The sequence below is a fragment of the Oncorhynchus masou genome, chromosome 13, assembly GCF_036934945.1.
Source record: "Oncorhynchus masou masou isolate Uvic2021 chromosome 13, UVic_Omas_1.1, whole genome shotgun sequence".
NCBI lineage: Eukaryota > Metazoa > Chordata > Actinopteri > Salmoniformes > Salmonidae > Oncorhynchus > Oncorhynchus masou.
In genome coordinates this window covers 60,452,392-60,476,438 of record NC_088224.1, presented here as the reverse complement: position 1 = coordinate 60,476,438, position 24,047 = coordinate 60,452,392, and the positions used below count along the sequence as shown (strand labels likewise).

Sequence of the window (24,047 nt, the reverse complement as noted above, 5' to 3'; positions counted from 1 at the left end):
CGGAAGAGATGAAGGTTGAAAGCCATGCGTCCTCTGAAACACAACCCAACCAAGCCACACTGCTTCTTTAACACAGCGCGCAGCCAACCCGGAAGCCAGCCGCACCAATGTGTCGGAGGAAACACCATGGCAACCTGGTTAGCGTGCACTGCACCCAGCCCACCACAGGAGTCACTGGTGCACGATGAGACAAGGATATCCCTACCAGCCAAACCCTCCCTAACACAGACGACGCTAGGCCAATTGTGCGTCGCCCCACGGACCTTCCGGTCGCTGCCGGCTGCGACAGAGCCTGGGCACGAACCCAGAGTCTCTGGTGGCACAGCTAGCACTGCAATGCAGTGCCTTAGACCACTGCACCACCAGGAGGCCCCGACAAAAGCATTATTATACAGGTGGATATATCAGAGAAGAATAGGGTCTGTCTCATCCCAGACACCGACCCACTCCCAATTCGCATAGCGCCCCAACAGATCCTCAGATGACGCAATCTCAATTGCACTTCACACTGCCCTCTCCCACCTGGACAAGAGGGGAAATAACTATGTGAGAATGCTGTTGATAGACTACAGCTCAGTATTCAACACCTTGGGTCCCCTCCAAGCTCATCACAAAGCTGGGGACCCAGGGACTGAACACCTTCCTCTTTAACTAGATCCTGGACTTCCTGACGGGAAGGCCCCAGGTGGTGAGGGTAGGCAACAACACCTCTGCCATGACAACAACCTCTCCCTCAACGTCAGACCAAGGAGCTAATCATGGACTACAGGAGAAAGAGGGGAGAGCACACCCCCATCCTCATCGACGGGGCTGTAGTGAAGCGGGTCGAGAGCTTCAAGTTCCTTGGTGTCCACATCACTAAGGACTTGACAGGGTACACACACAGTTGTGAAGAGGGCACTACAGCGCCTTTCCCCCCTCAGGAGGCTAAAAAGATTTCGCATGAATCCTCGGATCCCTACAGCTGCACCATCGAGAGCATCTTAGCCTCGCTGCTTCACCGCTTGGTATGGAAAATGCACCACCATTGACCACAAAGTGCTACAGATGGTGGTGCGGACAGTCCAATACATCACTGGAGCAGAGCTCCTTGCCATCCATGACCTTTATGTCAGGCGGTGTCCCAGCCATCCAAGCCATAGACTGTTTACTCTGCAACCATCCGGCAAATGGTACCAGAGCATTGGACTCTCAGAACAACAGGCTCCGAGACTGCATCTACCCCCAAGCCATAAGACTGCTAATTAGCCATAAGACTGCTAAAAACACATATACAGACACACACACACGCTCGCTCACGTACACATACACACACACACACTCGCACACGTATACCGACACAAACATACATACATACATACATACATACATACATACATACATACACACACACACACATACATACATACATACATACATACATACATACATACATACATACATACATACATACATACACACATACACACATACATACATACATACATACATACTGGCACTTTTAGACTCATCATTTGCTGCTGCTACTCTGTTCTTTATTTTACTTGTATTATTATCTATCCTGATGCCTCGTCTCTTTACCCTGCCTTCATGTACATATCTAGCTCAAATACCTCGTACCCCTGTATATAGCTCCACATAGATCTGGTCTTGGTACTCCCTGTATATAGCTCCACATAGATCTGGTACTGGTACTCCCTGTATATAGCTCCACATAGATCTGGTCTTGGTACTCCTTGTATATAGCTCCACATAGATCTGGTCTTGGTACTCCCTGTATATAGCTCCACATAGATCTGGTCTTGGTACTCCCTGTATATAGCTCCACATAGATCTGGTACTGGTACTCCCTGTATATAGCTCCACATAGATCTGGTCTTGGTACTCCCTGTATATAGCTCCACATAGATCTGGTCTTGGTACTCCCTGTATATAGCTCCACATAGATCTGGTACTGGTACTCCCTGTATATAGCTCCACATAGATCTGGTCTTGGTACTCCCTGTATATAGCTCCACATAGATCTGGTACTCTCTGTATATAGCTCCACATAGATCTGGTCTTGGTACTCCATGTATATAGCTCCACATAGATCTGGTACTCTCTGTATATAGCTCCACATAGATCTGGTACTGGTACTCCCTGTATATAGCTCCATTCTTGTGTATTTTATTCCTCTTGTGTTAATATTTTTATTTGTCTTATATTTTTTTAGTTCTGCATCATTGGGAAGGGCTTGGTAGCAAACATTTCACAGTTAGTCTACACCTGTTGTATTTGGCGCATGTAACAATAACCTTTTATTTTATTTGACTTAAATATTGTCATTGTGACACTGCTAAACTATTTCTTATTATTATTATTTTTTTTTACTTTGACCCTTTTTTCTCCCCAATTTCGTGATATCCAAATGATAGTTACAGTCTTGTCCCATCGCTGCAACTCCCCTACAGACTCAGGAGAGGCGAAGGTCGAGAGCCATGCGTCCCCCAAAACACAACCCTGCCAAGCCACACTGCTTCTTGAGACACTGCTAGCTTAACCAGGAAGCCAGCCACACTAATGTTTCGGAGGAAACACCGTCCAGCTGGCGATCGGGGTCAGCTTTCAGGTGCTTGGCCTGCCACAAGGAGTCACTACAGCACGATGGGACAAGAAAATCCCGGCAGGCCAAACCATCCCCTAACCCAGATGATGCTGGTCCGATTGTTCGCCGCCTCATGAGTCTCACGGTCGCGGCCGGGGTGCGATACAGCTTGGGATCGAACCTGGGTCTGTAGTGATGCCACACTGTTAAACTTGATTACCTTTACAGCACAGATAATCAAATGAGCAGACTCCTCTCATCACACCTAATGTTTTTGATATGGTCAAAATGTTTCTGCACTGAGACAATATTATACTATTCTATCCCCAAATGAACATCTTAAAGTTTCAATGCAGATGTTTTTAATCTCCATATCAAATCATTTTGGGGTAAAAATTAAGTACCTTACTGTGATTGTTTTGAATTACAGTAGTCAAAAAGAAACACAAATAGCTTCTTAGCAAAGAGCAATTTCTCATTCAAGAATTTTGACACAACTGTCTGTGAGTGGTTTGTGGGGAAGGGATAACTGAAAACTAGCTCTTATTGGCAGAGTGGTTTGTGGGGAAGGGATAACTGAAAACTAGCTCTTATTGGCAGAGTGGTTTGTTGGGAAGGGATAACTGAAATCTAGCTCTTATTGGCAGAGTGGTTTGTGGGGAAGGGATAACTGAAAACTAGCTCTTATTGGCAGAGTGGTTTGTGGGGAAGGGATAACTGAAAACTAGCTCTTATTGGCAGAGTGGTTTGTGGGGAAGGGATAACTGAAAACTAGCTCTTATCGGCAGAGTGGTTTGTTGGGAAGGGATAACTGAAAACTAGCTCTTATTGGCAGAGTGGTTTGTGGGGAAGGGATAACTGAAAACTAGCTCTTATTGGCAGAGTGGTTTGGAACTCTCTTTCATATGATTAACTCGTCTATTAACTCGTTTACCACATGGTGATGTCACCAGGCAGGCCAACACTCGATCCCAGCAGAACAGGCTGAAATTTTAGACAGACGTTTCAAACAGCTCTTACGCTAAAAGGGCATTATAATTTTCACAGATTCACAGTGTTATTCCAACCTCATAGTGTGGGTATATACATTACACAGGAAAAACATTTGGTATGCTGCACTGGCCGTTTAACAAAAAACACATGTTGGTGGTCTTTTATGTGACAGAAATGTTACAGGTCAGGGATCAAAATGATTGACCTGCTCTTGGAGTCAACTGGGTCAAACGTTCCTTTTGTTTGAAATCTCTCAATGGAAACTTAGGGGACTTTCGCTTCCCAGTCCACTTCCCTCCAAATCCGAGATCTATGCTGAGAGAAAAGGAGGTGGCATAACACAAGAAAGTTCACACCGGTCTCCTCCTATCACGTTGCTTGCGCCGTACCTCTGAGAAGGACCCATCTGTAATTAAAATGATTTTAGATTCTATCGTCTTCTTTGGTCTCATTCCCTGGGACAGCCTGGGACAGCCTGGGGGTGTGTGGGAGAGTGAAAATGTGTTGCATGAAGGTTGACGTAGTGTATGTAAAGTCGGGTGGGATGGGGATTCAACATGATTTTAAGATTTTGGTAAATCATTGTTAACAACAAAACAGACCTGTGAGGCTGTTGGCCTAAAATGCGGAATTTCTTGAACAGGGCTGAGAGTAGCATATTTGGCTCAGTAAACAGTTGATTCAACGACCATTTTCAATATCCACATTAGTTTTTCTGCGAGAATAGATAGGCCTACACAGTAAATAGACTACTGACCAGAATATGACATGATGTTAACTCCAGGTGGGGTTTCACTTTGTTGTGCCCTTGTGTGAGACATCTACCTAAATCTTTGTACATCACTCTATGTAAGCCTAATCAATGTAAATCCATGTCTGTAGAGCAAAGGAATTTGGTATGTAGGGCAGGCTAATGATGCTTATTCAAAGGCATATTATCTCCCTATCATCATAACTTGAATAATAAACCTAACAACACACATGGTGGCACACATTCGTCATCCAGATTTGAGATTTGCATAATCGCAGTCGCTTCGCACCTCCCGCTCCAGCACGTCCCAGGGATCCAAGTCGTTTTGAGTCAGGCGACTAATGCTGTCTTCGGGCTGGTACAGTTTCCCACCCCCCTGCATTGTGACATCCTCTGTATGCCCCTGTTCTCTGGCTTCAATCAGCACCATCTGGTAGAGTGACCATTACTCTCCAGTTGCCCAGCCAGTCCCATGAATGGAGCCCATGTAGGCCCTGTTTCTGTTGTTTTGATCACTACCTTTACTTCCCTCTACATTTCTTATCCAGCTCAGCTTGCAAATGTACAGAGACCGCTCAATATTGTGAACAAACTTTTAGTCATACATTTTGCATAAAAGTGTTTTGTTTTATTTACCTGTCAATAGTTTGTCCCCTTTGCAAATAATTCACAAGCCTCTATAATGTAACCACATGCAGGTCTGAATGAATTAACAGGTTTTTCTTGGTGGCACAGAACAAAGCCATTGTGTGGCCTTGGATTGATGGATTCATGATTTGGCTGTCTACATGAAAAGGACTCCTCAAATCCCATTGAAGATATGCAGGTCACATAGGATTGTTCAGTCTGTTGATTTGCATTGAACAGTACCTTGTATCAATGGTGGGCTATACTTGACCTGCTCATCTTGTTAAAGATGACCATCGTCTAGTAGAAATGAACTTGATTTACTCCCATTTAAATGACCAAGTAAGCCTAAGTATCAGGCTAGCTTTGGTTGTGTTGAACTGGTTTAGTGTGAAAGCTGTCAGGACAGGAGTCTATTTAAATTGCTTCAAGAACATTCGCACACAGCTCCCTGCTCTGTTACGTAACCGCTGCACTCGGGTGTCACTTTACCTGTGTGTCTCCAGGTCTGAGTGTGGGGCTGGGCGATATATTGCGAAGACCGGTATACTGGTATGGATCCACATTTTTACAATACCATCTATTAAGGTATTTTGATACAGTGCTAAATAAATGCAAAGTTCTACAAATTGGACTACCTCACTGTCAATTTTGTCCTAGTTTGGTTGAGTATAAAACCATCAGAACCGAGAAAGACCAATAAAATCCCTTAGAATGAATGTGTGGCCTTCCTAGTGTCATGCATTACTCATAAAGCCTATTAAGATCTTTTAATATTCAGAAAAATGTAAATACCCTCAAATATCGCCATGCCGTGAAAAATATTGTGATATGATATTTTGTCCATATTGTCCAGCTCTAGCTAACTAGGTTACCTAGCGATGCATAATATGCTGACCCGACCAGACGCGTCTCTTGTGCCAGCGTTGCAAAATACATTTACACATACATGTTATTCAATCATTGCACCCACAATGCTCGCGAGCGTCTGCGTAGCCAGGCACTAAAATAGAACTTGGTTCTATTTGTGACGCTCGACGCGCTGCAAGTCCCGCCTCTCCCATCTCCTCATTGGTTTTTAGGAGCATATACTCATGTGGGTGATTGAGAGCTGAACTGAGGTTAAACTCCGGTAGGTTGTGGCATTTCAAGTTAAATAACAACCCAATGTTTATATCCTAGGACAAATGAGCTAGCAACAGCAAGCTAACTAGCTACATTTTCATAAATGTTTAATGCTTTTTGACCTGTCCCCAAATTAATATAATTGGTTCTGAGTTTGTTTTGATATTTCAATCTGCGTGTTCTGATCGCATCTGGTGTGGGAGGAAAAAAATCAACATGCGCGCGATGGTGCATGCATACGCATGCACGTGGTCTGGTCAGCATGTAAGACATCTGTTCCACCTGGGGCCTACTGTCGCTTTCCAGAGCGACTAGGCTGCGCTAGAGCATTCCACTCCTGTGTTCGACTGCTACATTTTCATTGAGTTTGGAATAGATTTCAGCTGGATGAATTGAGTGAACATTACAGAAGTGTCACATTCAAGTCAAAAGGTTGTCTGTTGGGTGAACTGTTTCAATTTCCACAACTGAAGGGTCACTGTGAAATTGAGCATTGTCTGGATTTAGAAAAAAGGAATGGCCTTTTTGTGGAAAGATTTTTCACCTAAAGTTCATAATTACAAATGATTTAATCTGGATGAATGATTATTGGAAAATGTAAGATTCAGTCCTCATTGAAGACACTAGGCTTGTAGCTGTTGATATAGATGGTAGAGTCATTAGTCCTAGTTTAATTTCATGCCTAGTGTCATATTTTATTTTTATAGGGGACTCATAGAACATGGTAGAATCTATCCTATTTACATAAACCTACTCAGTCTCACTGCACGGTACTGCTTGTCCTCCCCTGGCCTCGACGTTAAGCATCTGTTGATGTTGGAAACGTCTTCAACAGAAGGTCAGATAGGCATGTGTTCCATGCGACTCCTGTGTGGGGTTATGACCAGAGCATAATTGCAAAAGTTGAGCAATATGTTAGGCTTACAGTGATAGGCCAGTCTTGTGACAGCGTTTTGTTCTGTGAGCAAAGCATCTGGCTTCACACGTTGCATACTGTAGTAAAATGAACCTTCCTATTGAAGGCTAATGGCCCTGTCTCTCTGAGCCAGTGCTCCTGTGTTCTTGCTGGTGTTTAGGCTGTTTCTTATGGCAGTGTTGTATAGATGTACTGTGTAGGCTGTGCAGTGCACTGTAAGTGGCTTTGGATAAGAGCATCAGTTAAATTCATTTCAGGCTTCTCAGTTGCATTGATTAGAGAACCTGACTGAGCAGACTGTGTGTTTGGTTTGTGTGTCGGATGAGAGAAAAAGAGACGGATATCTGACACAGCGAGAAATAAGGCAACATAAATAAGCAGAAGTGCTTGCTGGTAGAGTTCAGTTCTCTCTTTTCATCTGTCTCTGTTGATGTGTGTTTGTGTTACTAGCACGTGCCTATGTGGGGGATTATTGGACTTGTTGCAATGGAAAATTCACTTCAAGGGAAGGAATCCCCAAACCTGTCACCTAATACATCATGAACAGATTTGTATCTGTAAGTTGCTTAGTTTGTATAGAAGCTTATCCTATGAGAGATTTGAAAGTGGGATTGTGTGTGTGGCCATTTTGTTTTGAACGCATTTGTTGAAGTAGTACTGGATGTGGAGGCTTCAGGCACTCCTCAGAGGCAGATTGTTAAGTTATTCAAGTTTGACCCTCATTCTCTTCTGCTCTTCATACAAGTACTTTTGGGAAAGACTTCTCACCTCTTCTGGTGCTGAGATATACTTAGGATTGAATGATCCTGATGATAGCTTGAGGGGTTATTCTAGTATTATATTGGTTAGGGTACAAGCCCTGAGGGTATGGACCTTTCCTGCTGTAGTGTTCTTTGCCGTTAGCACATGGTCTTCATATTTCAAGGTTTTGTTTGGGCTTCTCATCTGACGCCAAGGTGAGACGTGTGCTTTGAACAACACTGGCTGCAGTGCCTGTGTGTGTCTAGTGTTCTGGAGCCATTATCCGCAGTGGCTTCTCAGCTCTGTTGCTCATGGTTCTGGTAAAACCCCAGTGGTAGTTTACAGACTGGACTGACTGAGGAGAGTACATTCAGTCATGAGTCATGCTGTAGAATTCACTGGCAGGCAGCTGAGCAGACTGTCTGGGACACCCAGAGAATAGAGCAGGTTAGGTCATTGCTGCAAACTAATCTGCCCTCAACCAACACAATGGTATTTGCCAAAAGATCAGTCAATGCTCTGGATTAACGGCAAAGCAGGGTTTTTTAAAATCGTTTTATTTTTTTTAATTTTACCCCTTTTTCTCCCCAATTGCGTGGTATCCAATTGTTGTAGTAGCGCACATCCAACCCGGAAGCCAGCCGCCAATGTGCCGGAGGAAACACCGTGTACCTGGTGTTAGCGCACACTGAGCCCTCCCTAACCCGGACGACGCTAGGCCAATTGTGCGTCGCTCCACGGACCCCCCGTCGCGGCCGGTTACGACAGAGCCTGGGCGCGAACCCAGAGTCTCTGATGGGACAGCTGGCGCTGCAGTACAGCCCTTAACCACTGCGCCACCCGGCAAAGCAGGTTTTGTGTGAAAATGTACTGACATGTAACTGCTGTGGAACTAAAAGTTATTGATGGGGATTGATACGGGCAGAAGAAACTCTAGTTCACTATTTCAGTCTGATTTATGCACGACAGAGCAAAAGATCTGTCAATGCATCTACTAGCTTGGTGCCAGTGAGTAAAGTAGCCTAATATTGGTTCAGTCAGGTTCCCTAATGCAGCTGCCTGCCAGTGAATATTGGGATAGATGTTTTGGCCAAAGATAATCAACATTTTTGGACGCTGTCATATTCACACAGTTTTTTACCAAGCTGGATTTCCTTGTCAGCCAGTCCAGGAAACACTGCACAGTTTGATGATGTGACAACGTGGCATGTCACCGTGCTCTTCAGGACAGTAAGTGACGCTGGGTAGTGTCAGAACTTCCTGTTGCCCAAGTCCTCTTAGATGGGTGCGAGAGAGGATATATTTCAAGCATTTATGAACAGAGACATTCCAACCATCCACATTGGTAAGAGGGACATAGATTTTGTCATTAGTAACAATTCATATGCCATCATATTTTTCTTAAGGTTACAGTGAGATTATACTCTATGGACAGATCCAGTCTGAGTGAAACACCCATCACAGGCAGAGAGAGTAAGTCTGAGAGGGGGTTATGGGGTGGAGGGCATTGTGCAAAGACGGAATGCGTGGTGGCGGGATGGTGTAACCCTGACCAATCATCATCCCTCCCCACCCACGTCAGGCAAACTGCACAGCAAAGTTCAGCAGGATGCCTCCTATTGTTTTATTATGCCGCACACTATCCATGTGATCAGAGGCGAACATAGCCCCCAAGCACTGTCCAGCCTTACTCAAATATGGAAGTGGTACACATTTGTTTACAGTGGTATGCCCATAGACACAGGTGGTACAGATTGCCATGTAGCCTATCCGAATGATTTATACATGTTAGCACTCATGCTAACCTACGCTTACAGGCTTTTATTGGCCTGTATGCATTTCTTGTAGGTTACCACACTGACCTAATATCTCAGGCCTGCCCTCACCTTGCCCAGTGATGCACAGGAAACTGAGTGTGCCTCCAGGCTGCCATCACATGACTGGGTCTGGGCTACTTTCCTCTGAGGGAGGTGAAGCCTTGAGCCTGAAATTCTTTCTCTATTTTACCAGCTTCTTTTATAAGGACATGGTTGAGAGCGACAGAACATAGACTAGAAACAGGTATAGCATACTTGTTTGGTGTACTGGTGTTCATGTCACTTCCTGTTGATGTAGTTGTGGGCTATGACACGACCTGTATCTCCTTCTATCTACTTGACTATGACGAATTCTCTTTTGACCCAGCAGCACCTTCCATTTATTTAAGCTGGTTGACTGTTATTTTGTGGAACATTTGAGATTCTATCCATTCCTTATTGTTTACACTCAAACGGATCCAATCTCTCACACTTGATTATTCTGGCCTTCACCCTCCAGGGTTCTCATGGCCCACACAGAACATTGTTGTAGCAACAAACAAGTAAAAATCACAGGCTTATAGTCACTTGTTTTTTGTTGTTGACGTTTTTGTTGTTGTTCAGTTTCACCTCCAAGACTTGTCTGTGACCCTACTCTGTTGGACTGCTACAACATGCATCCTGCGTTGTTTCATTAGAAAAGGTGTGGATTGAAACAATGGACAGTTTGGTTTTAGGAAAACGGTGCAGAAGGACGTCCTAGCTTGGATATCAAGATGCGATTCTGTTTTATTGGGGTTAGAGTATCCCCAGCCGCCCTATGCCAAATGTCTCTCTAGTCTTGCCCCACCCACCTTTCCAGTCTCTCTATGTATGTATCAGCGACACCATCTCGTACTCAGCCCTCTGCCCTCAGCCTTCATCCCTCTATCTGAATGCATTGGCGTGGCAATCGGGCGGAGAGAGAGAATCGATGGGATCTCCTTGAAAGGGGAAAATGGAAAGGGGTGGGGGAAAGAGAGAAACCCAGATTGTGAGGTTGGCTGAAAATGAGAGAAATATACCAACACTAGACAAAAGAGGGTTGGGCTCAGGTGTGGAGAGGAGAGGGAGCTGAATTGATTTGTTTTTTGGGGAGATGAAGGGGAGGAGGCTAACTTGAGGGCTTGTCACACCCAGCGGGATAGGGATGCAGGCAGGGACAATGGAGCTCGGTTAGAGACGATGCCCAATAGGAGCTCTCCTCCTTCCCTTGGGAGCGAACGAGCGAGGGACACGACATGGGAACAGGTGGATGAGAGGAGTGATAAACCAGACTGGTTGAGGGGGATGGGGGGGTTGTAAGGGCTCTGCCAAGAGTAGTCTGATGCAGCACCAAGTGCTCTGTTTCACCTGATGTGCTGATCTGGGGTTAAGGCTTGTGCGCTTGCTTGTGCATTGCACATTTATGGTTGTGTAAGTTGATGTCTCTGCATGTGTAAAGTCCTGGATGTCGTGAGGGTGAAATCAGGCGCAGGAAAGCAGAGTTCAATAAAGTGCTTTTTCTTTAATGCACACACGGTGAACTATGGTCACCCCACTTACGGGTGCTCAAACCAAATGCCCCAGACACAGGGAAACGAAAACAGTCTAGCACTAAATACATGAACATGTACATCTAATGCAAACACCAGGGATACAATAATCAATCCCGCACAAAGAACCAGGCGGGCCGGTTGACTAATAAAGCCTCACTAATTATAACCAACTCAAAACAGGTGTACTCAATAAACACATAAGGAGGGGGAGAAAATAATCAGTGGCAGTTAGTAGGCCGGCGACGACGACCGCCGAGCTCCACCCGAACGGGAAGGGGAGCCACCTTCGGTCGGAGTCGTGACAGCATGTTTGCGTTCTTTAAAAAAAAAGTTTACTGCAACTCCCCAACGGGCTCGGGAAGGGCAAAGGTCGAGCCATGCGTCCTACGAAACATTACCTGCCAAACTGCGCTTCTTAACATCCGCCCGCTTAACCCGGAAGCCAGCTGCACCAATGTGTCCGAGGAAACACCGTTCAGCTGACGACTGAAGTCATTCTGCAGGCGCCCAGCCCGCCACAAGGAGTTGCTAGAGCGCGATGAGCCAAGTAAAGCCCCTCCGGCCAAACCCTCCCCTAGCCCGGACGATGCTGGGCCAACTGTGCGCCGCCCCATGAAACTCCCGGTCACGGCCGGTAATGACGTGTGTGTTTTAAAGAAAGACAGTTGGTCTCAGTCAGGCTGCGGGATCTCTCCTGTGCACTATTCTGTCAGAAGGTTATACACTATGCCTTCCCTGTGCTACCCTGGCTGTGGTCTGAAGCTGGGAACTGGTTGTGCTTGGGGATACTGATGAGATTGTGGGCCTCACCCCGCTTGCATCTGTCTTTTTAATCTCACGTCTATCTCTCTGGGTGCATTGAATAGTCCGTTGAGGCTATTCAAAGTTCCTAATGCCTTAAGTGACCTGGGCATTTTTGACAGGTAGCAAGGAAAACTGCTTTCAGATTTATTGAATGATCAAGGGAAGGACGCTCTATTAGTCCTTACCTACGTTAGTTTGCCAAGGATGAAGAGGAGTATTCTTTGCGGAAGCGTTGTTGATTAATGTCGTCATAGCTCCGTTTAAAGATAATGTCGTGGTTTGACTGTTTAAACTAATTTCGGGATGTTCGCTGAAACGTTGGCGTAACACGATTTATATACCACAAAATCATAATTATCTTCATTATAGTGAGTTCCTGGATATAGTGAGTTCATGGATACATGGTCAAATGTTACTTCATTCAGGATTTATATTTCAGTTTATAGACATCAGAGTGAACGAGGAGTAAATGAGGACGGTTTGATTCATTCAAACGTGATCCTCTTCTCGCTTTTCCTTTTCCTACCCACTTTACCTTGAACACTGTGATCTTTTCAAGTAAGATCAAGGTAAAATTACTAGGAAAGGAAAAAGGTCACATCTTAGAAACCACCCGAATGCACCCCTCTCCTGCCCTATTCCATTAGGGGCCCCACATGTCCCTACCCTCACCACACCTCACCTAAATTATTCAGTTGATGAAAAATATTTTAACCTTGTCCCTCCACTTCCCCCTTCCCTCCTCCCTCTCTTTTTCTTAATTCTCCTGCATTGGCACTGTATCCTAAAGTCATTAGTGACACCAAGTTGTAAAGTGTAATCTCTCTGAAATGACACTGTTGCTTCAGGAACACCATGCTGTGACTCTTATCCAAACTATTCTCAAAATGTTGATAGTTATTTGAAATGATTCTAATAAATGCTGTCATAGATTGTGTTATCCAAACTCTCCATTTATGCTTTGTTGACTTGGAACATGCTCCGATGGGTAACCCAATGAGCCAGGGCTCTGTGTAGGAGGAATGTTGAGCTGTCATGTCGCGTTGGCATGTGAACGCAGCTTGCCGTGCGCTACAGTGTGGTGTCGAGCATTCCAGAGCAGATCGATTAGGAGATGCCAAATTGGGCCACGATACTCGTTTCTATTTTATGACCTGAGGAGCATGCGTGTGAAGAATGCCAGCAATGTGGGGTGGAATGAGATTAGCTGCCTTCCTTGGCTTCCACAGGCCTCATGAGCCACTGCTAACCCATATGTGTTAATGTGCTAGCTAGCTTGGCGCTACTCAGTATTTACTATCAGCCCAATAGCGTTCTCTAATCCCATCAACAGGTTTTTCTCAACCGACACTGATGCATTACTCATGGCCACTTAACAATCGACATGAACAATTACATTACACAAAACCATTACAAATGTTGCCTTTGGTAGTTTCAGATGTGTAGACATTTGGGGGTTCTAGATCACCAGAATTTCTTAGATGATGTGTGCTTAAATCAATTGTATGTGTTCTAGAATCATCTATTGGCCCAGAATGTGATTTCACGCCATTGATGTCAAGATGCGATGCAGCTAGATTGTTTTGGATTGTGTTTATGACCCCTGTCTCTTTTCCCAGCATACCTCTCTCTCGACGAGCCGCTCTGAGAAAAGCACCGGTTGGTCGAGCAGATCACTCGGAGCACGATGCCGGAACTCTATCGCCTCATGTTCGGACGAGCAGCCGCACATCGGCAACTACCGTCTGCTCAAGACCATCGGCAAGGGCAACTTCGCCAAGGTCAAGCTGGCCAGGCATATCTTGACGGGCAAAGAGGTGAGACTGGACTGGGCTGGTGGTGTGGATGGGCTAGACTGAGGGGTGAGACTGGACTGGTGGTGTGGATGGGCTAGACTGAGGGGTGAGACTGGACTGGGCTGGTGGTGTGGATGGGCTAGACTGAGGGGGAGGCTGGAGGTGTGGATGGGCTAGACTGAGGGGTGAGGCTGGAGGGCTGGAGGTGTAGATGGGCTAGACTGAGGGGTGAGGCTGGACTGGGCTAGTGGTGTGGATGGGCTAGACTGGGGGGTGAGACTGGACTGGGCTGGTGGTGTGGATGGGCTAGACTGAGGGGTGAGACTGGATTGGGCTGGTGGTGTGGATGGGCTAGACTGGGCTGGTGGTGTGGATGGGCTAGACTGGGGTGTGAGACTGGACTGGGCTGGTGGTGTGGATGGGCTAGACTGAGGGGTGAGGCTGGACTGGGCTGGTGGTGTGGATGGGCTAGACTGAGGGGGGAGGCTGGACTGGGCTGGAGGTGTGGATGGGCTAGACTGAGGGGGAGGCTGGACTGGGCTGAAGGTGTGGAGGGGCTAGACTGGGGGGTGAGGCTGGACTGGGCTAGTGGTGTGGATGGGCTAGACGAGGCTGGACTAGGCTGGGGGGCTGGAGATGTGGATGGGCTAGACTGAGGGGTGAGGCTAGACTGGGCTGGGGGCTGGAGGTGTGGATGGGCTAGACTGAGGGGTGAGGCTGGACTGGGCTAGTGGTGTGGATGGGCTAGACTGAGGGGTGAGACTGGACTGGGCTGGAGGTGTGGATGGGCTAGACTGAGGGGGAGGCTGGACTGGGCTGAAGGTGTGGATGGGCTAGACTGGGGGGTGAGGCTGGACTGGGCTAGTGGTGTGGATGGGCTAGACGAGGCTGGACTAGGCTGGGGGGCTGGAGATGTGGATGGGCTAGACTGAGGGGTGAGGCTAGACTGGGCTGGGGGGCTGGAGGTGTGGGATGGGCTAGACTGAGGGGTGAGGCTGGACTGGGCTAGTGGTATGGATGGGCTAGACTGGGGGGTGAGACTGGACTGGGCTGGTGGTGTGGATGGGCTAGACTGAGGGGTGAGACTGGACTGGGCTGGTGGTGTGGATGGGCTAGACTGAGGGGGAGGCTGGACTGGGCTGGAGGTGTGGATGGGCTAGACTGAGGGGGAGGCTGGACTGGGCTGAAGGTGTGGATGGGCTAGACTGAGGGGGAGGCTGGACTGGGCTGGAGGTGTGGATGGGCTAGACTGGGGGGCTGGAGATGTGGATGGGCTAGACTGAAGGGTGAGGCTAGACTGGGCTGGGGGGCTGGAGGTGTGGATGGGCTAGACTGAGGAGTGAGGCTGGACTGGGCTGGGTGGCTGGAGGTGTGGACGGGCTAGACTGAGGAGTGAGGCTGGACTGGGCTGGGGGGCTGGAGGTGTGGATGGGCTAGACTGAGGGGGGAGGCTGGACTGGGCTGGGGGGCTGGAGGTGTGGATGGGCTAGACTGAGGGGTGAGGCTGGACTGGGCTGGAGGTGTGGATGGGCTAGACTGGGGGTGAGGCTGGACTGGGCTGGGGGGCTGAAGGTGTGGATGGGCTAGACTGAGGGGTGAGACTGGGCTGGGGGGCTGGAGGTGTGGATGGGCTAGACTGAGAGGTGAGACTGGACTGGGCTAGAGGTGTGGATGGGCTAGACTGGGGGGTGAGGCTGGACTGGGCTGGAGGTGTGGATGGGCCAGACTGAGGGGTGAGGCTGGACTGGGCTGGAGGTGTGGATGGGCTAGACTGAGGGGTGAGGCTGGACTGGGCTTGAGGTGTGGATGGGCTAGACTGGGCTGGGGGGCTGAAGGTGTGGATGGCCTTGACTGAGGGGTGAGGCTGGACTGGGCTGGGGGGCTGGAGGTGTGGATGGGCTAGACTGAGGGATGGGCTAGACTGAGGGATGAGGCTGGACTGGGCTGGAGGTGTGGAAGGGCCAGACTGAGGGGTGAGGCTGGACTGGGCTGGAGGTGTGGATGGGCTAGACTGAGGGGTGAGGCTGGACTGGGCTGGAGGTGTGGATGGGCTAGACTGGGCTGGGGGGCTGAAGGTGTGGATGGGCTTGACTGAGGGGTGAGGCTGGACTGGTCTGGGGGGCTGGAGGTATGGATGGGCTAGACTGAGGGGTGAGGCTGGACTGGGCTGGGGGGCTGGAGGTGTGGATGGGCTAGACTGAGGGGTGAGGCTGGACTGGGCTGGAGGGGCTGGAAGTGTGGATGGGCTAGACTGAGGGGTGAGGCTGGACTGGGCTGGGGGGCTGGAGGTGTGGATGGGCTAAACTGAGGGGTGAGGCTGGGGTAGAGAAGTGGGTACTTGACTGAAGAATGGGGTTTGGCTGGTAGGAATAGCGCACACGGCCAATGAGGTTTGTAATAAGCCATTTGACAGGCTGGTTGTGGTGAGAGCATGGAACATATGGGCTGGATGGATGGTTGGTGTAGTTTTAGAGATTATCCCTTACATTTTGGACAGAACAAGACTGGGTTTGTTCTAGTCTGTCATGACTTTTAAGCCTGTGTAGTTGTAAACATAATTTAACGTTAGCCCAAGTCATGACCCACGTTTTTAGGTGTATAATTACACAGGATTGCCATAAAGTTCAACCTAATGACATGGAATGGGATCATTTGGAGGGCAGTGTGTAGTGAACCATTACAGTCCTAGTCTCACTCACACTTTGACCGAGACAAATCACGCTGTTCAGCCATTTATGGGGCCTTATGACCTGTTGGTTTGTTTTGGAGTTTGAGCTTTGAGATCTACTAATGCTCTTGAATATGTCACTGTTTTGGTATCACTGATTGTAAGGATTTGTCTCTCGCCTTTTCAGGTTGCAATAAAGATCATTGACAAAAACCAGCTCAACCCGACCAGCCTACAGAAGGTGAGTGCTGTTGTGTGGTTGTCATGAGAAACAGTTTGGAGATGCAATGATTAAAACTCTTATCCGGCAACGAGGCCTAACAAAGCATGCGACGTCACACAGTTTTGCAAGACACAAACAGCATCAAGAGGCATTGAGAACCATTCTCTTCATGACATTTGAGTTAATGATGGTTACCTTGAATGTAACAGCTTGAATGTAACCTTCCTAACGTCATGGTTTTTGTTTTGATATTGACTATATTATGCTGACCTGCACTCTGTCTGCACTCTGTTCCTACACAGCTGATAACTTTCTCTCCTAGGCTACTATCTAGGCTAAACAACTAGGCTAATGTCAATATACAGTGACAGGAAGTGGACTCCTGTGTGATTGTTTAGGTGGACATTTGGCCAGTGAGATGATGCAATGGCCTAACCTTTGACCTCATTCTAAGTTCTAGGAGGCTTATAGTGTCTGGGATGTTTTGATGGTTTTGCTGTGGTACTTGCTATCTAGAATCCTTGGGGTGTCCCTACCCCATTGAAGTTGAAATTTAAAATGGTTAAGGATGGTGTTATGGTTGGGGTAAGGCAGGGATTCCCAAACTCGGTCCTCGGGACCCCAAGGGGTGCACGTTCTGGTTTTTGCCCTGGCACTACTCAGCTGATTCAAATAATCAACTAACATCAAGCTTTGATAATTTGAATCGGCTGTGTAGTGTTAGGACAAAAAACTAAAATGTGCACCCCTTGGGCTCCTGAGGACCGAGTTTGGGAACACTGGGGTAGGTGTCAGGGTTTAGGGTAGGGACAACATAAGGATCCCGGATTGCACTAATAATTTTGCTGCATACATACCAGTGATTTCAGGGCCAGTTAAAGGGGAAGTTCAGGATTTTACCATTTGGATTTGAGATGGTTCCTAACTGTGAAAGTAGTCTATTTCTCAGATAGAGGAGAAACTGTTATCCATTGGGGATGTAGCGATTCACATGCGGCACCTTCAGCATTCTAATGCTAAAATGGCTTGCAAAAAAAACGAATAAAAAGTAATCTACTCGAGACACAACTCTGATCTGGCTATACCTGCTGATTGTTCAGGTTCACCATCAGCAATAGTTTTGGTAGTTTTTCTTTAAACAATCAGTGTATATGGTCATTTCTTTTATATACAGGGTAAAGTTGATAATTTCATAACAAGGACAGCAATCACATGTGCGAGGCGCACTGCATGGCCGAAGCGAGAGGAGAAGAGAAGATCTCTCCATAAAATCTTCCAAACAGTCAAAACCATTCAATTTTGAGTTGGGGTTGACATCCAAAATTGTGCTATATATTCATTGGCTATGTCATAGCTAATTTGTAAACAATAAATATTGATACATTAATAACTAAAACACTTAAACTGCAAAAATGACAAGTTAATTAGTAGGTGATGGTGATTTCAGAACCAAAGTGGGGGGACAAAAAACAGTCTACATTGCCCCAATAATCTGATAGTGGTAGTGGAGTGGTAGATGCCCAGGTCTCCCTTATGGCACTGCTCAGGTGCTGACATACATCATTTACACACCACACAAACACACATTCTCTAATCGCACCCCATCGTTTCTAACCAAAACATGTCATTCCTGGATCGTAGTCCATGTATTTAGATGCGTATTGAATCTTCTTAAAAGGGAAATATGCACATCCCTATAATCCATAATCTGTTTTCTCTAAACAGCCATTACAAACGTCAGCTAGCTTTAGCCACCACTAGCTACAAATCCATGGGAGTGATGGGGCAATGATTTTGGAACATTGACAACTATGCAATGATAATGTTGCTGTCCATAGGCCTACATGATAGAGAGAACTGTAGGAAGGTGCTGCTGTATCATGTGTTGCCCCTCAGTGGAACTAAGTGGATTTCTATTTAAGCATGGAGCGATGCACATAACTGTCCAGTGTGCTCAGAGATCATGGGCAGACGGAGCCTATGTATAGATACATTGCATAGAGAAGCTGTAATCAGATTAGTATACTGGCCCGACCTCGTATGACTGTAGTAGGCTTTCTTCAGACAAAACCAACGGAGGACAGAGACATATATTGAATCGTGTATGTATGTGCCTCCTCATTTTGAGGCAATTGAACAGCAGACCTGAGCTTGGTTTGACCACACATCATACAGGCTTATTCCCATGGTGCGTCCCTTTTGTACCCTATTCCCTAAAGTGCATTCGGAAAGTATTCAGACCCCTTGACTTTTTCTACATTTTGTTACATTACAGCCTTATTCTAAAATGTATTAAAAAAATAAATAATCCTCATCAATCTACACATAATACCTCATAATGACAAAGCGAAAACAGTTTTTTTTTAAATGTATTAAAAATAAAAGATAGAAATACCTTATTTACATAAGTATTCAGACTCTTTGCTACGAGACTCGAAATTGAGCTCCGGTGCATCCTGTTTCCATTGATCATCCTTGAGATGTTTCTACATCTTGATTGGAGTTGACCTGTGGTAAATTCAATTGATTGGACATAATTTAGAAAGGCACACACATGTCTATATAAGGTCCCACAATTGACAATACATGTCCTTTGCAAAAAACAAAGCCATGAGGACGAAGGAATTGTCTGTAGAGCTCCGAGACAGGATTGTGTCAAGGCACAGACCTGGAGAAAGGTACCAAAAATGTCTGCAGCATTGAAGGTCCCCAAGAACACAGTGGGCTCCATCATTCTTAAATGGAAGAAGTTTGGAACCACAGAGACTCCTTCTAGAGCTGACCACCTGGCCAAACTAAGCAATCGGGGGAGAAGAGCCTTGGTCAGGGAGGTGACCAAAAACCCAATGGTCACTCTGACAGAGCTCCAGAGTTCCTCTGTGGAAATGGGAGAACCTTCCAGAAGGACAACCATCTCTGCAGCACTCCACCAATCAGGCCTTTATGGTAGAGTGGCCAGACGGAAGCCACTCCTCAGTAAAAGGCACATGCTTGGAGCCCGCTTGGAGTTTGCCAAAAGGCACCTAAAGGACTCAGACCATGGGAAACAATATTCTCTGGTCTGATGAAACTAAGATTGAACTCTTTGGCCTGAATGCTGAGTGTCAAGTCTGCTCCAGAGTAATCAGGACCACAGACTAGGGCAAAGGTTCACCTTCCAACAGGACAACGACTCTAAGCACACAGCCAAGACAACGCAGGAATGGCTTTGGGACAGGTCTCTGACTGTCCTTAAGTGCCCAGCCATAGCCCGGACTTGAACCCGATCAAACATCTCTTGAGAGACCTGAAAATAACTGTGCAGTGAGGCTCCCCATCCAACCTGACAGAACTTGAGAGGATCTGCAGAGAAGAATGGGAGAAACTCCCCAAATCAAGGTGTGCCAAGCTTGTAGCATCATACCCAAGAAAGCTTGAGGCTGTAATCCATGCCAAAGGTGTTTCAACAAAGTACTGAGTAAAGGGTCTGAATACTTATGTGAATGGGATATTTTATTTTTTATTTTTAAGAAATTTGCAAACATTTCTAAACAGTTTTTGCTTTGTCTTTATGGAGTAGTGTGTTTAGATTGAGGGAAAACACTGATTTAATCAATTTTAGAATAAGGCTGTAACGTAACAACATGTGGAAAAAAGTGAAGGGGTCTGAATGCTTTCCGAATGCACTGTATAGTGCACTATATAGGGAATAGGGTGCCATTTGAGACGCAGCTCCAGTCACTCATCATAATCAGTCCAGTTGCTACTGAGAGGGTCCATACGTGCTGATGAGCATGGTGAGGCATTCACACCTTCCATGTGAGGATTGATGCAGATGACATCACACTCATGCTTCCCTGTTGCTAGGCAAACATGTTTTGATCAACCATCTTCTCACAGACTTCTGACGAGGTGATCTTTGTCTGTTGCACATATTCGGACCAAACCGTCATCTGTTGACCTACACTTTAGCCTCGTTGTGCTTCCACCCTGTCAGCACAACAGGAGCAGGCTCTTACTTAGGACAATTTAATCCATTTAAAACACACAGCTATCGATTGTGGCTCTGTGTAAGGTATTATTAGTCAACCGCGGACACAGATATGGCTGGCACCAGCCACTGCAAATTATACTGTTCACAATTAGTTAGCTACTATCACTTTGCAGACATCCTGTAAGGTTAACATATTTGTAGACTTTTTGTTGCAAGAAACTCCTGTCTTCAAGTTTTCAGTGATCAAGTGGCCACCATAGGGTTAAATAGGTTTCGATTAGCATATCCGTTTTGGACTTTGAAAGTAGTTATATACTGTAGCCATTGATTCCTGAAGAATATATCTTATAAATGCCGACTGGTCCATGTATGCGTCCCAAATGGCACCCTGTTCCCTATATAGTGCACTACTTTTGTTGGGAATCGAGGGCCAATAACAATGCAACCCTAGCGTTGAGTGGTTGCCTGGTGGGGACTGGGGATGGATGCAGGCAGGGAGGGAGGGGGACGGGGGCAGTTTGTGATCTCTGCATGCTGAGGTACACTGGTGGATGGATACTGCTGCAGTAGCACAACGGGCAGACGGTTGTCCTGTCAGCACTATTCTCCTCCCATTCAGGACACACTAGACCAGAGCACCAGGTGTCTCTCTCTCTCTCTCGTATTGTAACACTCCCCTGTCGTTTTTTTCGCCCTCCCGCTCTCATCGCACACTCTGACCTCCTCTCTATTAGTCACCTGCCCCACTTTATTCCTACTTTATTTATTGTCTCTTCTTCTCTCATCGCCTCTCTTCAGGCGATGCAGGGTAACCACAGATGTACTCTCTGGTGTCTCTCTGGAGGCTGGGGCCCCACAGTAGCTAGCGTCCCACACCCAAGTGGCGGCAGGTGATTTAAGGGCCCAGGCTCCGCCCCTCCCAGCCAGCTGCCATGCTGCAGTACTCTTGGGGTAATCTGGTTGCAGTTTGCAGGCTTTAATCTGACAGTGACAGCAGGGCTGTAGCAGCAATGCTCCATGTTGGCCCACCGCCCCCCAAACTCACTCACTCTCCCTCTAATCCCATTTGTGGCTGCATGGGGGATCCCCGGCAGCTGAAACACACACACACACACACACACACACACACACACACACACACACACACACAGTGTATTTTCCCAGCAGCTTCAGCATGGTCCACAGAGCCATGAGCAGGACAGACACTTGCACCCATCCTTTAACAAGCGCTCCATGTATCTGAAACACCCCCAACCACTTACTAACCCATGCCTATCTCATATCCTTAAATACTACCCCCCATGTCTCATCTACCTCTCCCCTTTCAACCTCCCACCCCCTAATGTCTCCTTCTTACCCCACCCCTCACTCTACCTCTCACTCATTCCCCGTCCCAACCTCTGACCTATTCCACACCAGGCCCTTTAACTTTAAACCCCGATATCCATCACTCAGTGATAGGCCTCCACCTCCATGTCTCCACCCACCCCATCCTTCACGTCACTTCTGTCCCTCACACCTCACCCACCCTTCAGCCTCTCTGTACCCCCATTCACCTCATCTTCCACCTCTCTCTCTGGTCTTTATTTATTTTATTTAACCTTTATCTGGATGATGTCAAGATTTTCTCTAGCTTTATCGTGTGTGTGTGTGTGTGGGGCGTGTAATCCTTGACCATGTAGGGCCCCTTCAAGAGTCTGGTGCTACTTTAAGAACCAAAAGGGATTCGGGAGGCAGCCATCCGGCGCTGGGAGAGGGATGCAGGCAGGGACGAGGCGGGAGGGGTTGTTATCCCTCTATCAGGCCCCTTCAGTTAGGAGCAGCATTCCAGACAGACGAACAATGGGGACAGCCGAACCTAGAGGGAGTGGGGGCATCCAGGGGGCCAGGGTACTGGAGCTGGGATCCTGAGAAAGCAAGCGACCATGAGATGAGGCAGAACCAAAGAGCACAGACGGAGTGTGTGTGTGTGTGTAGAGAAAGGGATATTTTATTTGTATTTATTTTATTTATTTAACCTTTATTTATCTAGGCAAGTCAGTTAAGATGAAATTCTTATTTACAATGACGGCCTACCCCGGCCAAACCCAGACGACGCTGGGCCAATTGTGCACCACATTATGGGACCCCCAATCACGGGACTGCAGTGACGCCTCTAGCACTGAGATGCAGTGCCTTCAACCACTGCGCCACTCGAGATAAGGACGCTGCCTGACAGTATGTTTGTGTATCAGAGGGTAGTGTGTATCATTAAGATATTAAAGGAATGAATACAGAGGGGGGGGGGGGGGCGGAATATTTTCCCGCACTGTTGAAGGATGATGGGAAGAGAGGTTTTCGTTCTGTTCATCCAGGGGTCAGAATATGTGCAGTAATCCAGTTTATGAATTGCTGCCCATGGAGTGTGTCCCAAATGGCACCCTATTCAATTCAGAAAGTATTCATGCCCATTGACTTTTCCACACTTTGTTGTGTTACAGCCTGAATTTAAAATGGATTCAATTGAGATTTGGTGTCACTGGCCTAAACACAATACCCCATAATGTCAGAGTGGGTTTTATGTTTTTCAAAATTGTTACAAATTAATAAAAATATGAAAAACTGAAATGTCTGGAGTCAATAATTATTCAACCCCTTTGTTATTACAAGCATAAATAAGTTCAGGAGTAAACATTTGCTTAACAAGTCACGTAATAAGTTGCATGGACTCACTGTGTGTGCAATAACAGTGTTTAACATGATTTTTGAATGACTACCTCATCTCTGTACCCCAGACAATTATCTGTAAGATATTTTAGTCGAGCAGTGAATTGCATACATAGATTCAACCACAAAGACCAGGGAGGTATTCCAATACCTCACAAAGAAGGGCACCTATTGGTAGATGAAAAAAAGAAAGGCTGTCATTTAATATCCCTTTGAGCATGGTGAAGTTATTAATTACACTTTGGATGGTGTATCAATACACCCAGACAGACACAGGCGCCCTTCCTAACTCAGTTGTCGGAGAGGAAGGAAATCGCTTAGCGATTTTACCGTGAGGCCAATGGTGACTTTAAAACTGAGGATGGATCAGCAACATTGTAGTTACTACACAATACCAACCTAACTGACAGAGTGAAAAAAAGGAAGCCTGTACAGAATAAAATATTCCTAAACATGTATCCTGTTTGCAACAAGGCACTATAGTAAAACTGAATTTTAAAAATGTAGCATAGACATTAACTTTGTCCTGAATAGAAAGTGTTATGTTTAGGGCAAATCCAATTCAACACATCACTTAGTACCACTCTTCGTATTTTCAAGCATGGTGATGGCTGCATCATGTTATGGGTATGATTGTCATCGTTGTCATTGTCATTTTTTTGTGGATAAAAATAAACTGAATAGAGCTAAGCACAGGCAAAACACCAGAGGAAACCTGGTTCAGTCTGCTTTCCAACAGACACTGGGAGACAACTTCACCTTTC

General features: G+C 46.6%; 1 protein-coding gene across 4 annotated transcripts in view; it reads left to right on the top strand.

The window, feature by feature from the left end:
• Positions 1-24,047, top strand: part of LOC135552749 (MAP/microtubule affinity-regulating kinase 4-like) — a 60,687-nt gene that overhangs the window by 2,856 nt on the left and 33,784 nt on the right. For all 4 annotated transcript variants that reach the window (XM_064984563.1, XM_064984566.1, XM_064984564.1 and 1 more), the window contains exons 2-3: positions 13,537-13,734; positions 16,569-16,622. In XM_064984563.1, coding sequence (XP_064840635.1) covers positions 13,537-13,734; positions 16,569-16,622 — 252 coding nt within the window. The remainder of the gene's footprint in view (positions 1-13,536; positions 13,735-16,568; positions 16,623-24,047) is intronic.